The 13,910-nt window shown below is 47.6% G+C and overlaps 1 protein-coding gene across 3 annotated transcripts in view; it reads left to right on the plus strand.

Annotated features, from left to right (window-relative positions):
- The window catches only part of VMP1 (vacuole membrane protein 1), a 112,174-nt gene that overhangs the window by 28,013 nt on the left and 70,251 nt on the right, over positions 1-13,910 (plus strand). For all 3 annotated transcript variants that reach the window (XM_053367062.1, XM_053367060.1, XM_053367061.1), the window contains exon 6: positions 13,570-13,737. In XM_053367062.1, the coding sequence (XP_053223037.1) occupies positions 13,570-13,737 (168 nt within the window). The remainder of the gene's footprint in view (positions 1-13,569; positions 13,738-13,910) is intronic.

Here is a 13,910-nt window from a genome sequence, read left to right on the forward strand (position 1 = left end):
TCCGTAGATCTCGGGGCCCTTCACAACATAAGAATACAAGTCCTTATCTACTCCCAGGAACTGAATTATCAAAATGAGGTGAAACAATAAGGACTGCTAGCTTCAGACATGTAGGGGGGGAAATGGTTGGAAATGAAGAGTTCTGTGTTGGGCAAAAAACCCAAACCAGCTGCTTACTGATTGTGGTTTAGTAAAACCGCTCCTCTTTGCCTGTTGCTTTCGTGGCTTTTGGTTCTGCATGGAAGAGTTCTGCCCAAACCCACCGCTTGGGGGCTCTGTGAGCACACCAAGATTTGAAAGGGTCGTGCTTTAAAAGAAAAAAGAACCCATATGAAGTTGGATTACAATTTTCCAACAAATCTTTGTTCTTGCTGTGTTGTTTAAAGCAGACACTAGATGGCACCATTGTCCTGGCCATTGGTGACAAAAAAACCTCACGCTTTGCTCTCGTAGTTTTGCTTTTGATTTGCTTCTTAGCATACGAACTCCGCAAGCAACATGTTGAATCATAGAATCATGGAAGCTGATTTTCCCTGAAACGGACAACTCATGGCCTGCGAACCAGGAAGGCGAGACTTGCCTCTTTCCCCTGGTATGTGGGGGGCACTCTTCACACTTAACGGTGCTGGAAGTGCACTCTGCATGTGCTCAGGGGCACTTTCGCCTTCTCTTGCTTCATGTGTTCTAGAGAGGAGGCCCAGACATTGAAAACATAAGAACAAAGGAAGCTGCCTTATACTGAAGCAGACCACTGGTCCATCTAGCTCAATATTGTCCATGCAGACTTGCAGCGAGTTTCCAGGTATTCAGACAGGGTCTTCCTCAGTCCTGGGGCCTTTTGCATGCAGAGCAGGTGCTCTATGGCTGAGCCACGTTTCTTGCTCAGCCTTGGTCCGCTCACCCACATTTCGGGTTTAATATTTCTGTGTCTTAACGTGACTGGGCTAGTGTAAGGAATTACTGAGATGAACTATGAGAAATATTCCAAGTCAATAGTACTGTACAGTGGTACCTCTGGTTACATACTCAATTCATTCCGGAGGTCCATTCTTAACCTGAAACTGTTCTTAACCTGAAGCACCACTTTAGCTAATGGGGCCTCCTGCTGCTGCCGCGCCACTGCCGCGTGATTTCTGTTCTCATCCTGAAGCAAAGTTCTTAACCCGAGGTACTATTTCTGGTTTAGCAGAGTCTGTAAACTCACATGTAACCCGAGGTACCACTGTACTGAACTGCTGAATGGGATTTTATGCATCATTATGACATATAACAAGCGCTCTTGCATTTCCCTTTGCAGCCTGCTTTTGTTGGCTTGGAGTGAGAGGCTACCACAGTCACGAAAAACCCTCCAGCTTTATGCCAGCATCCTTTGTACCACGAGCTCCTTTCGCATCACATTCCCTGTTTGAAACATGTGGGGGAGCCCTCCGTTTCCTGCCTGTTCCGGGTGGCTTCCGGCATATCGAAAACCAAAAAAAGAAGCAGCTTTCTGGAGAGCATGCTTTTTAAGATGCACATCTGCAACTGGGTGTCTTGGCTGTGACAACCAACAGCACAGATTGTGCCTGCCCTAATACCACGCTGGTAAATCCCCACATCTTAGCAGCTGCAGCCCAGCGGAATCAAACCTCGCCTTTGCCAAATTTGTGACCCCCGTGCCTCCGTCACGGGCGCTATCCTCGAGTGATCACCAGCTCCACGCCTTGGCTGCCCAGCTCCCCAGCCTTGCCCAGAGGCCTCTTGCGAGAGATTCTGCTGGCACTGCAACCATTTGAAATCAGATTGCCTGGCTGAATTAAGCTGTGGCTTTGCTACTTTTCCTAGAGTTCGTTCTTCTTGATGTGTTTATTTTTAGTTTTTGCTCGTGGTGTGCAGCTCCCAAGCCACTGCTAATTCACAACTGATATGACCGCAGAGCCGTTGTAGTACCCAGATGATTTCCATGCCACCTGAAGGGGTCATGCAAAAAAAAAAAGGGGGGGGGGGAGGGCAAGGAAGAGACAAACACCCACTGTAGCAGAAGAACCTGTCTCTAATGCCAGGGTGCAAGCAGAGCTGACACTGCCTTGTTTTTAGAAATCAAAGTACTTCAGAGCTAGGGACAACTGAACATGCACAGAGGGACATTCCCTAGGAGTATCAAGGGGGAAGATAGTACGATTTATTTATTTATTTTATTTTTTAAAAAAGCTCCTTGTGCAAAGTGCTTTTCTCATCTTGGAGTCAAAAGTAGAGGCGACGAGTTTCTGATGGGGACAGAGATGTAGCTCAGTGGTAACGAGCAAGACTTGCCTCTTTCCCCTGGTATGTGCAGGCCAAAGGTCCCAGGTTCAATCCCCAGCTTCTCCACGTAGAGCTGGGATTGCCCCCGGCCTGAAACCCTGGAGAGACACTGCCAGTCAGTGTAGACAGTACTGAGCTAGATGAACCAATAGCCTGACTCGGTAGAAGGCAGGTTCTTGTGCGTTGGATAGGGTCCCCCGTCAAAGCGCACCGGCCCGTTTCATGCTCTGTATTCTGCCAAACTCCTTTCAGGGTTTGTGCCAATCGAGTTGCACAATTGTTTTGCGGGCCGTTTCCTCTTTTCTCGGGAATCGGTTTTGCTTTCCTAATTCTTTGGAAGAGGAGACAGGAGAAAGCCCCAGAGGACACGGTGACCTTGGGAGTGCTGCTCTTGGTTTCACGAAACAATGTGCTTCTCTCTTCCAAGTGTCCCATTGCACCTTACTGAACCCCACCCATTCCCAACTGTAAAGAATAAAAATAAATCTCAAAGCAAAGCAGGTGCAATCCATAGCATTGTTGTTATTGGTTTTTTTAAAAAAAATATGGATGTGGCTTGCACCCAATAACAAAAAAATATAAAGTGTAACAAAACGTAATTCTAAAATCTGAGGTTGTGTGTTTACCAGACATCTGCATTGAGTTGCATGTCTGTCCCTCCATCGTGGGTGTTGCCTGCACCTCCTAAAACATTTCTCCTGGTAATAAGGGCTAGGAGAAGGGCCAGGGCAGCGCCCCAAAATATCATGTGGAAGAGCACAGCTGTGAGGGTGTAGCACCAATTCCTCCCCTCTTAAAAAGTAATAATAATAGAATAAACCCCATAGTGTTCTGTCAGCTGAGTGGGAAATCGAGAGGAGTTGGATTGAATTATTTTGCAAACCCATTTAACGAAACGCTTAGGAAGAGAACGATTGCTAGTGAATTGTGGATTCAATAGGCCCTGGATCAGTACCACTGGGCTACTCCAGTGAATGATAGGGAATTCCTGGCAAAAAAAAGCACCCTTACACCCAAGCAGAGATTGGATGGCCCTCTGTCACGGATGCTTTAGCTGAGATCCCTGCATTATAGGATGTTGGGCTAGATGATTCTCATAGCCCCTTCCAACGCTAGGTAAAGGTAAAGGGACCCCTGACCGTTAAGTCCAGTCGCGGACGACTCTGGGGTTGTGGCGCTCCTCTCGCTTTATTGGCCGAGGGAGCCAGTGTACGGCTTCCGGGTCATGTGGCCAGCATGACTAAGCCGCTTCTGGGGAAACCAGAGCAGCGCACGGAAATGCCGTTTACCTTCCCGCCGGAGTGGTACCTATTTATCTACTTGCACTTTGACGTGCTTTCAAACTGCTAGGTTGTCAGGGAGCTCACCCCGTCACGGGGATTCGAACCGCCGACCTTCTGATCGGCAAGCACTACAATTCTAAGCTTTAGCCCGTGCTAAGCATTAGGGACACATCTTTCATTCTTGCTGTCTCTGTGTGTGCTTTTCCTCTCTTTTCTCAAGCAAGTTCTGCAGTGACTTAGAATTACTCTCCTGCATGCCGGATCTTGTTCTTAACTTCGCACATCTGTGTTGCAAAACTGGCTTGTGCTAATCGCTGGCATTGTCCGTTGCCGAGGTCGGGTTACTGACGAGAGGGGTTGGAGTGAGAATGGCTTGGACGGAGAGAGAGGATCCGGAACATGATTTAAAAGTCTTGAAACCTATCCTGTCCCCCCCCCCTCTCCCTCTCTCTCTCTCTTGGTATGTGAATTGTTTTTGCGACTTCCATCTGTCTCGTGGGCTTCCTCCGTGATTTCCCAGCCACTTCCTCTCTCTAGTTGTCGCGCTGTTCACAATAGGCTGAGGCTTCCTGGAGTGCTCCACGCCGGCATGGAAAGCTCGGAAATCACTTCCGCCCCGTCTGTGGTAGTGACCTAGTGCCCGCGGGGTCTCTTGTTCCCAGAAGTGCTGGCGGTGCTTAGACGGAACCTCGGGGGGCTGTGCAAACAGGAACTCCGGGGAGGCACTGAATTAAGCCAGATTTTGCTCCGGGGAGATCTCTGCAGAAGCCGAAAGATTTTGCCAATTATTATTATATTTTTAATGCATGTTTGCTTTCGCCCCATAAGTCATTCCAACTTTTTACCCAAGCAATCATGCACATCTGCTTCCCGTGCATAATTTTAAACAGGATAAATGATCCAAAGATATCAAACATGCATAATTTTGAGGGGGAAGTAATTCTGCTGTCCAGGGGAGAAAGATGGTGTCACTATCATTAATAATACAGTTATAATTATAATTACAATTGCAAGTTATTAATAATTAGCAATAACGATCGCCAAGAAGTCCCCGCACCCTCAGGAGCTCAACCAGTGGCAGCCTGAGAGAGGGAACTCTCTGGGGCAGCCCCTAAGTTGTGGAATTTCCTTTTTAAAAAAAATAATAATAATATTTTATTAAATTTAACAATAAGAAAAGACATCACCAAACAAAGGACAATAAAAGCACAAAACCAAGATTTCACAATACATAAAATACCTAAAATACAAACATTTAACCTAAAAAAGAAAAAAGAGAAAGAAAGGAAAAAAAAACACCAGTCAACACACAGAAGTAAAATAAGAAAAAACACAAGTCACTCTTTTCTAATTATTCAACATTGATTAACTTATTTTCCTGACTTCCTCACGTCTCCCTTTTTTGTATCCCTTTTTGACAGTTGGTTCAGCAAATTCATATCCTACCACTTTGTCCTTAAGTATCCTACCTCCCAAATTTATAATTTCAAACTTTCACTCTCGTCACTAAAACCCCTTCATTTCATTTCAATGTCATCAGCATTCATACATTTTACACTGCTTCTGTAAATAAATTTTAAATTTCCTCCAATCTTCTTCCACCAACTCTTCTCCCTGGTCTCGGATTCTGCCAGTCATCTCAGCCATTTCCATATAGTCGATTACTTGCATCTGCCATTCTTCCAAGGTGGGTAATTCTTGTGTCTTCCAATGCTTTGCTATGAGTATTCTTGCTGCTGCTGTAGCGTACATAAAAAAAGTTCTATCCTTCTTTGGCACCAATTGGCCGACTATGCCCAGGAGAAAGGCCTCTGGTTTCTTCCTAAGTTGTGGAATTTCCTACCCACCAAGGTCCCTCTGGCACCTTCATTGGGAAGTTTCCATCATACAATGGCAGAAGCATCTCTTTCCCCTGGTCTTTGACACCTCAAGAGAGATGTTTTTAAGACCCATCCTAGCCTCTCCGCTGTCATTTCTTTTAAATCGAGTTTCATGCTGTGTGTTTAAACAGCTGCAACCTGCCCCAAGCAGCTAAGAACATCAGAAGAGGCCAGCTTGGACCAGCGGTCCACCTAATTCAGCATTTTGTTCTCAATAGCCAACCAGGTACCCCTAGGTGAAGCAGGAGCTGATCCCATGAGCAACTCTCCCCACTTGGGATTTCCAGCAAAGGGCATTCAGAGGCTTACTTTCACCAGGTAGAACATAGCCTCTTGGGCTAGTAGCCGTGGGCAGCTTTGTCCTCTAGTTCTGACCTGCTAATTTTGACCTGCTAATTGGCAGCCAGGGACGCGGGTGGCGCTGTGGGTTAAACCACAGAGACTAGGGCTTGCCAATCAGAAGGTCGGAGGTTCGAATCCTCGCGACGGGGTGAGCTCCCGTTGCTCGGTCCCAGCTCCTGTCAACCTAGCAGTTCGAAAGCATGTCAAAGTGCAAGTAGATAAATAGGTACCACTCTGGCGGGAAGGTAAACGGAGTTTCTGTGCGTTCCTCTGGTTCACCAGAAGCGGCTTAGTCATGCTGGCCACATGACCCAGAAGCTGTACACCGGCTCCCTCAGCCAATAAAGCGAGATAAGTGCCGCAACCCCAGAGTCGGTCACAACTGGACCTAATGGTCAGGGATCCCTTTACCTTTAATTGGCAGCCACTGAGGTTACATTGGTTCGGTGAGGCCTGCCTCTGAGAAATTTCGGCTGAGGCCTGCAGGGAGTGGGTGGGCAGTGTGACAGGATCCGATCCACACACCCCCCCTTTCCTACATCACATCTCAACAGTTGCCTGTGTGTCGACTCCTTGCCCATCCTATATTTAAAACGCTCCGTCACGGTCTCGCTCGGCTTTTGAGTAAGGACGGTGATGAGCAAGGGGGACGTGTGAGTCGCTGTTTGTGGTGAGGCAAGCAGGCCGATTTTCCCATGAGAAAATAGCTCTTGTTTCTCTTCATCAAAATGGAATGACACATTCTCCCCCCCGGCCCCGAGAACTTGTACTGAAAGTTTTAAAATCCCACATTGCTGAAAGGAAACACCATATTTCAAAAATGCTTGATGGCAAGCAGAGAGGAGGGATCTTTTTTCTCCCATCACCACCATCTCACACGTCTCCAGCTGCTTCGCTTTTCCATCCTCTTGGTATTTGAAATCTTTTTTAGAAACTGCATAACCATTTTTGAATCCCCTGTTACGGTAACTCGTCAGAATGGGGGGGGGAGGAAACCTTAACGAGCAAAGGAATGTTGCCCTTCAATTAACACCACCCAGGCCAGAATTGCTCCTCCCCACCCAGATTAAATTCTGGGTTAAATGAACTCATTCTTTAGCCAATTCTTTAGACGATTGATCTTGTGGTTGAACTGATTAAAACTTAAAAGAGACCATTTCAATCTTGGGCACCTTTTATTTTTTCCTGTCTGCCTCTTAGGAAACTAATATTCAAATCTTTTAATGTTGTTAGTCAGCACTTTTGAGAGATCGCTCCCACTAACTCTGTCCAAGGGATGCAGACTCACAATGAAGTTGGAAAGTGATGTGTGGGTCCCTCTCCCCCATCTTTTTGAAATGAAAAAGAGCTTTGCCGAAGTCTTTGAATGAACCTCGTTCGAAAGCTTTAACCCATCAGAGTTTTGATTTATTTTTTTAAAAGAAAGCATGTTCTTTTAAGTTTAAGATACATTAAAAAAACCCACAACAGGTCTTCCGTAGAGAGAGAGGCTACCATATTACCTCTTTAAAAAATGGCTGAGGGGAAATTAGGATGTGGGGTGAACGGGGGGGCAAGAAACTTCATCTTCTGATGACCAGCCTCTCATGCCATTTTGATTTATGGTTCACCCTCCGATTCCCAACAACTTGAATTCCAGTCTCTAACCACAGGCTCCTGAGGGTCCCTCTTTCAAAATTGTGTGGCAGCCAAATGCTTTGCACCCAAGTCATCAAAGGAGATTCCTAATAGGGTTTTTCTCCCCTCTCTTGTCGGAACCCGCCCTGGCAATTAATAACACACACACACACACCCAAGTTAGCTGAGGTGGGGAGAAAAATTAATGATTAGGCTGTGGCTCATCTCTTAAGCACCTTTTCAACCCTCCTCCTACAATTCCCTTGCTGTTTGTCTTCCCTGAACGTACAAAGGAATTATCTGTACAAAGGAATTGACTGTGAATCCAGGGCAGCATCCAAAATCTTATCCTTCATCTTAATCCTTAAACTTTTTTTTTTTAAGTTCCTACTCCTTATGGTCACATCTCATTTATCTGTTTTTTGTTATTTAAACTCTGCCAATGGCAATAAATGATCAGGGCCACTTCCACAGTTCAGAACGCCGTTAGCAGTTAGGGTGTGTGACTTGAAAGTTTGAGAGGCCGAAGCTGGACGAAATTTCCAGTGCAGGATTTTAGTGTCGTGCTTTGCTCCCTCCCTCCCGCCTCCGGCCAAAATAAATAGCAAAACCAAAGTCATTGCAAATATTCTGATTATTAGTAGTCATAGCTCTATGGTGCTCCCACTTGTAGAGGTAGGATCGATCATTTTCCCCCCTGGACACTTAGTTTGTGATGCTTAGCTACATATCTCAGGGTGAACCCAAGGGTTTTTTTTGGGGGGGTAATAAAATTTAAAAAGAAGAAACCCCAGATGTAGAGGAAAGAACCAGACCAAGGTCTAAGAATGGAAAACGGACATGTTCTGTTGAAGGGGCCGCCAGCCTTTTTTGAACCCGTGGGACCTTTGGATTTTTAGAGTGCCTAGGGGGCAGGGTGCCCATAACAAAACAGCTGAGGAGGTGGAACATAGCACAGAATGGCTGTCATGGGGAGCAAGGCCTGGCATAAAAGCCACCCCCAACAAACTAGAGTCATAGAACGGTACGGTGGGAAGGTCATTTGATTCAACCCCCTGAAATCACAGCTAAAGAATACCTGACGAATGAGAGTTCTTATGCTTTCCATGCGAAGGCAGCCGTGTCCTGCTGCTCCTGATTGCGGAGATCATACAATATTGATTTTATATACATGCACAGGAAAGTGAGGGAGAGATGCTGTAATGGCCTAGTAGCACCAGGCAGCTATTCCTCAGGACCAGGAAAATCATGCAATATGGCCACACCACATTCATTGTCATTTCACAAAAGTTGCTCAGTTACTCGCACATTTTGTCCCGTAACTTTCTAGGAGGACTAAGAGACTTTTCCCTTCTAGGGTTGCCATGTGCCCTCTTTTTCCAGGACACGTCCTCTCTTTCAGGGGTAAAATTTCTGTCCAGGCGGATTTTTTAAAATGTGCCAGAGTGTACCTCGCTATGCTTTCTGGAAGAGACGTAGAAATAACTGGGGGCCGAAGACTTGCTTTCCTCTTCTTTTCTCCTGCTCCCCTCAGCAATATATCACAGCTTCTATAGCTGACATATAGTAAAGGGACCCCTGACCATTAGGTCCAGTTGTGACTGACTCTGGGGTTGCGGCGCTCATCTCCCTTTATTGGCTTTTCAATAAATAATAAATAATCCTTTTCAATAAATAAATAAATGCATGGTTTGTATCCAACATTAGTCTTACTCAGAGATGGACGTGGCTAACTCAGATCTGTCCATTTCAAAGGGTTGACTCTGGGTAAAACTTAAGGTAAAGGTAAAGGGACCCCTGACCATTGGGTCCAGTCGTGGCCGACTCTGGGGTTGTGGCGCTCATCTCGCTTTATTGGCCAAGGGAGCTGGCGTACAGCTTCCGGGTCATGTGGCCAGCATGACGAAGCCGCTTCTGGTGAACCAGAGCAGCGCACGGAAACGCCGTTTACCTTCCCACCAGAGTGGTACCTATTTATCTACTTGCACTTTGACGTGCTTTCGAACTGCTAGGTTGGCAGGAGCAGGGACCGAGCAACGGGAGCTCACCCCGTCGCGGGGATTTGAACCGCTGACCTTCTGATTAGCAAGTCCTAGGCTCTGTGGTTTAACCCACAGTGCCACCTGCATCCCATGACATATAGTAGAGGTGTTTAAAAGGAGAGTCGTCAAAGCGCTCTTTTTTTTTCTTTTCCTCTTTGAAATATGGAAACCCTAAAAAAGCTCAGAACCTGGGGCACCTGCCCAGAGGCAGCAATGAAGACTTTGCAACCGCCAGGCTGGTACTCCTTGCTCTATGGGGTTTTTAACCATAGAGATACATCTAGCCCTGAGTTGTCCCATTTAGGGAGCCCTACCTGTGCATTCTAGTTCTGCATACTTTAATGTGCATGCAGTTGCCCACAGTGGAATATTTTTGGACCTGGATTATGGTTAAACTTCTTTGCTTCAGAGCACACGAGCCCCAAGGTTTGGTCACGTTAACACCGAGCCCATTGTTTGGGGACTGCATCTGAACCAAAAAGTATATTTATACTTTTTGAACCACTGGAATATCAAAGAGGAGACTGTCTACTAGGTACCATGGAAATAGTCACGGCAGCCTAATTTCCCATTGCCTGTGCATATAACATGAACGTCATAAATTTGAGCTCACAGAGGAATCTTGTGCGCTTGGGCCAAACCATGATCCAGGGCCCAGTTGTCTTTGGAAGAGATCGATCCGTAAGAGAGAAGGATACAGACCCAGATTTCTTCCCTCTGAGCACTCCATACTTCAATTATCTTTATAAATGCCCTTTTTACATCTTACTTTTCATTCCCATCGCCGTGTGGTTTCTGTGGGTTCCCGAACGCCAGCCTTCCCCCAATCTCCCATTATAAAATTGTTTGTATTTCAGGCGAACAGCCTTCCTAAATAGGGCCAGTCTTCAGGTGTGCTACGGATATCTACAGCAGCTCAGTGCATTTTGACCTTGTTTCCTCCCTCCTTGTTAGAAGGTTCAGAGGGAATGGCGGTGGGACAACAATGAGTTGTCAGAGGGAGAAGAGGGAGCAGACTGGGAGGAGAATGTGTCGGAAGCTGAAGAGGGTTAGTGAGCAGGAAGAGGCTATGGCAGAGAGAAGCCCAGAATCAGAGACAGAAGTGGAGGGTGGAGAGGAGGGGGCCAAGAGGGAGGCAGGCTTCTGAAGAAGGCAGGGGGGTCTCCCCCTCCTGCTGTGACCAGCTCCCCTGCCCCCTGGTCTCCCAGGACCAGATGAGGAATGAAGAGGGCGGAGCATAGAGAGTCAAAAAGGCAAAGGAGCCTTAGGCTGCTGGGAAGGAACTGGGAAAAGAACTTTAGAGAGTGGTGGGAAGGCGGGGACCTTCAGTGCTCACAAATGCCTCATTGGGGCAAGAGCTACTGTGATCACTAGGCCTGTGCTGTTTCAGTTCTGTCAGGGAACTGCCATCAGCTCAGAGACGAGAGATGGAAGGGCAGTTGTGTTATAGGGAGCCTCCGAAAATCTTGCGAAGCAGTTCCTCTTCCGGCGAGGAGGAAAGCCCCACCTCCAGTGGAGAAGAAGTGCAGGGGCAAGGGGATGCTAGGGAGAGCCTTAACACTGAGCCTGAGCAAGCCGGAGAGGCGGGAAGCACATCCTTGCCAGTGCCCGTTCTGCGGAGTAGTCTTCGGCGCAGGGAGGAGCGGAAAAGGCTGGGGTTGACGCGACTTTTATGCTGGGGGAGGTACAAAAACTGACCACTCCCAGATTCTGCTAGCGATTGAGACAGACATGAACTTACGACGCTCTTCACTGTAAATAGTTTCCACCAAGAATAAAGCCTGTAAAAGACAGGTCGGAGTCCTGCCTGGTTTCTCTCGAGCAACCACCACAGCCATCTGACAAGTTCCTTTGAATAAAGAGTTAACTCCCTTGACACCGGGTGGCCTGACTCCTGCTGCTAACACCCACCGACAGCCCATCCTCTCTGGAGCTGGGCACCCAGTCTGGATCAGAATCTTGAAGGCACCCTTGCCCACCCTCTACCAAGAGTCCATATGGCAAACAAAGTTTGAAACAGAGGGTCCTTTTAAGAACTCTTGGAGGAGGATGTGGGAGCCTGTTCTCTGGAAGAGGAAGTCGTTACTTGGAGCTGCGCTTTCTTGGCTTGAATATTTTCACTGGCGCTAACGGCGACAATCCGTTAGCATTTCTGTTTGATGCGCTAATCAATTCCACATACAGCCCTTTCTTTGGCGTTTGGTTTTGTCTGTGTTCTCCTGCGTGCGCGCCAACGAATAGATCTGGTGTGGAGGGGCTGTGGCTTGCCGGATATTGCCAGGCTCTCAGCAGCCCCTGCTGGCAGCATGGCCCAGGGGGCCTGGGTGCTGGCGTCCAGCACCCCTACGCTCGAGAGCTGTGGAATTCCCCATCCACAGAGTCAGCCTTGGCCACCAACTTGGGTGGTTTTAGAAGAGGACTTGACAAGTTCATGGAGGATATATGGCTGCCAGTGGCTACTAGCAATGATGGCGAAGCTCAGCGCTGGGAAGTTGGCTACTGTGAGAACAAGATGCTGGGAAAGATGGGTCTCTGGCCTGATCCAGCATAGGCACATGCCTAGTGCATAGTTTTCATCGTATGCTGACAACACGCCCCCTTTACCCTGGCCTTTGGATACCTGAAATGTATTTTTTAGGTCTCACCCTTGGGGCTGTGTGGCCCTCAGTGGGTTACCTTTGAGGCAGTGTGGCCCCCAACACATTACTCTTGTGGCTATGTGGCCCTTGGTGGAAAAAAGGCTTTCTCACCATTGGTCCCCCTAGCTTGACACCGTCTACACCAGTCGTCTGACTTGCTGTAAGGCAAACTTCCTGTGCCCCTTCCTGGCTCAGAAACCTGGAGGTGTGAGTCACTCAGCTCCTTTATCTTCCGGCCCTTTCTCCATACAGAAGGCCTTGGCTTTGGCCATTTGCCAGGACCCCCTGCTGTCCATGAATCATTCTCAAGGGAGACTGGGGAGTTGCGGGTGGGGAGGAAACATCACTGTGAAAATTTGTTCTCCAGAGGTAATGACCAAATTGCACATTGATAACTGAGGGGCGGAGCTGCAAAGTCTGTCATTCTATGCTGTGGTCGGGATCCAGCAAATTCTGCCTTTGCATGTGGCTTTGATTTCTTAGCTAGTTGCTCCCCACACCGCACCACTGCTCTTGAAACCGAAAATGGTCTTAGAAGCAGTCTCTGTGTGAGGAACTTTCCTTTGAAGGGTAAAAATTCCAGAGGAAATAGTGATAGGTATGTTTGAGCCCACAGCCGCCCCGCCCCCGCCCCCCCGATTCATTCATAGACTCAAAGAATTGTAGAGTTGGAAGGGACTCTGGGGGTCATTTGGTCCAACCCCTTGCGATTCAGGAATCTTTTGCCCAATGTGGGGCTCAGACTCAAAACCCTGAGATTAAGGGTCTCATGTTCTACCGTCTGAGCTATTCAGACACACTTGTTAGCTGGGTTGCAGCCGTTTCATGTGTACAAGCTGCCAATCAGTGCAGACAGCACTGAGCTAGATGGACTAATGGCCTGACTTGGCATGGCAGCTTGCTGTGTCCTTCCCCCTATTCTTGCTACACTCCTGGTTAGCTTCTCCCAGCTTCTTCTCCTTGCAGAGGTGCTTTCCTTGCCTCTTCGATTAACTATAATGGGGGCTGACATATGTCAACAAATGGGACTCCCTTCCTGGTCATAGAGCGCCTGCGTCCAGAATTCTTGAGGGCCCGAAAGGTAAATACTGGAATATAAAATAAGCCAACAAATTTTGTACAGTCATACCTCGGATCCCAAATGCCTTGCAAGTCGAACGTTTTGGCTCCTGAACGCGCCAAACCCGGAAGTGAGTGTTCCGGTTTGCGAACATTCTTTTGGAACCAGAATGTGCGACGCGGGTTCCGTGGGTTCTGATTGGCTGCAGGACCTTCCTGCAACCAATCGGAAGCCGCGCCTTGGTTTCCGAACGCTTTCGTAGTCTTAACGGTCTTCCAGAACAGATTCCGTTTGACTTCCAGGGTACGACTATTAGAATCATAACCGTGTTTTGTTTCGGAAGCATCATCACATGCTGATTATTCACTGCAATCCTTGCATGTTTGCCGCCGCCACCAACCTGCTTCTCTTTCCTCTCTCCAGGGTCCACACATAGCATCGGTGACGCTTGCTGCTTACGAATGTAACTCTGTCAATTTCCCCGAACCGCCCTATCCTGACCAAATTATCTGCCCTGATGTAGAAGGGGTTGAAGGATCAATTTCTTTATGGACCATCATCTCGAAAGTCAGGCTGGAGGCCTGCATGTGGGTAAGAAACTGATCAAGCCTAGCAATATATGTTTTTCAAAATTTAGTAGGTTAGAGAGCAGCCTTGTAAATAAAGCTCAAAACAGATACTAATCACAAGTTTTTAGCAGCTCACCCAAGCCAAAAGTAGGCAGGACTCCCCCTTTCTCTCTTTCAGCCACCCCGTCTCTCTCT

The sequence above is a fragment of the Podarcis raffonei genome, chromosome 15 (assembly GCF_027172205.1).
Source record: "Podarcis raffonei isolate rPodRaf1 chromosome 15, rPodRaf1.pri, whole genome shotgun sequence".
NCBI lineage: Eukaryota > Metazoa > Chordata > Lepidosauria > Squamata > Lacertidae > Podarcis > Podarcis raffonei.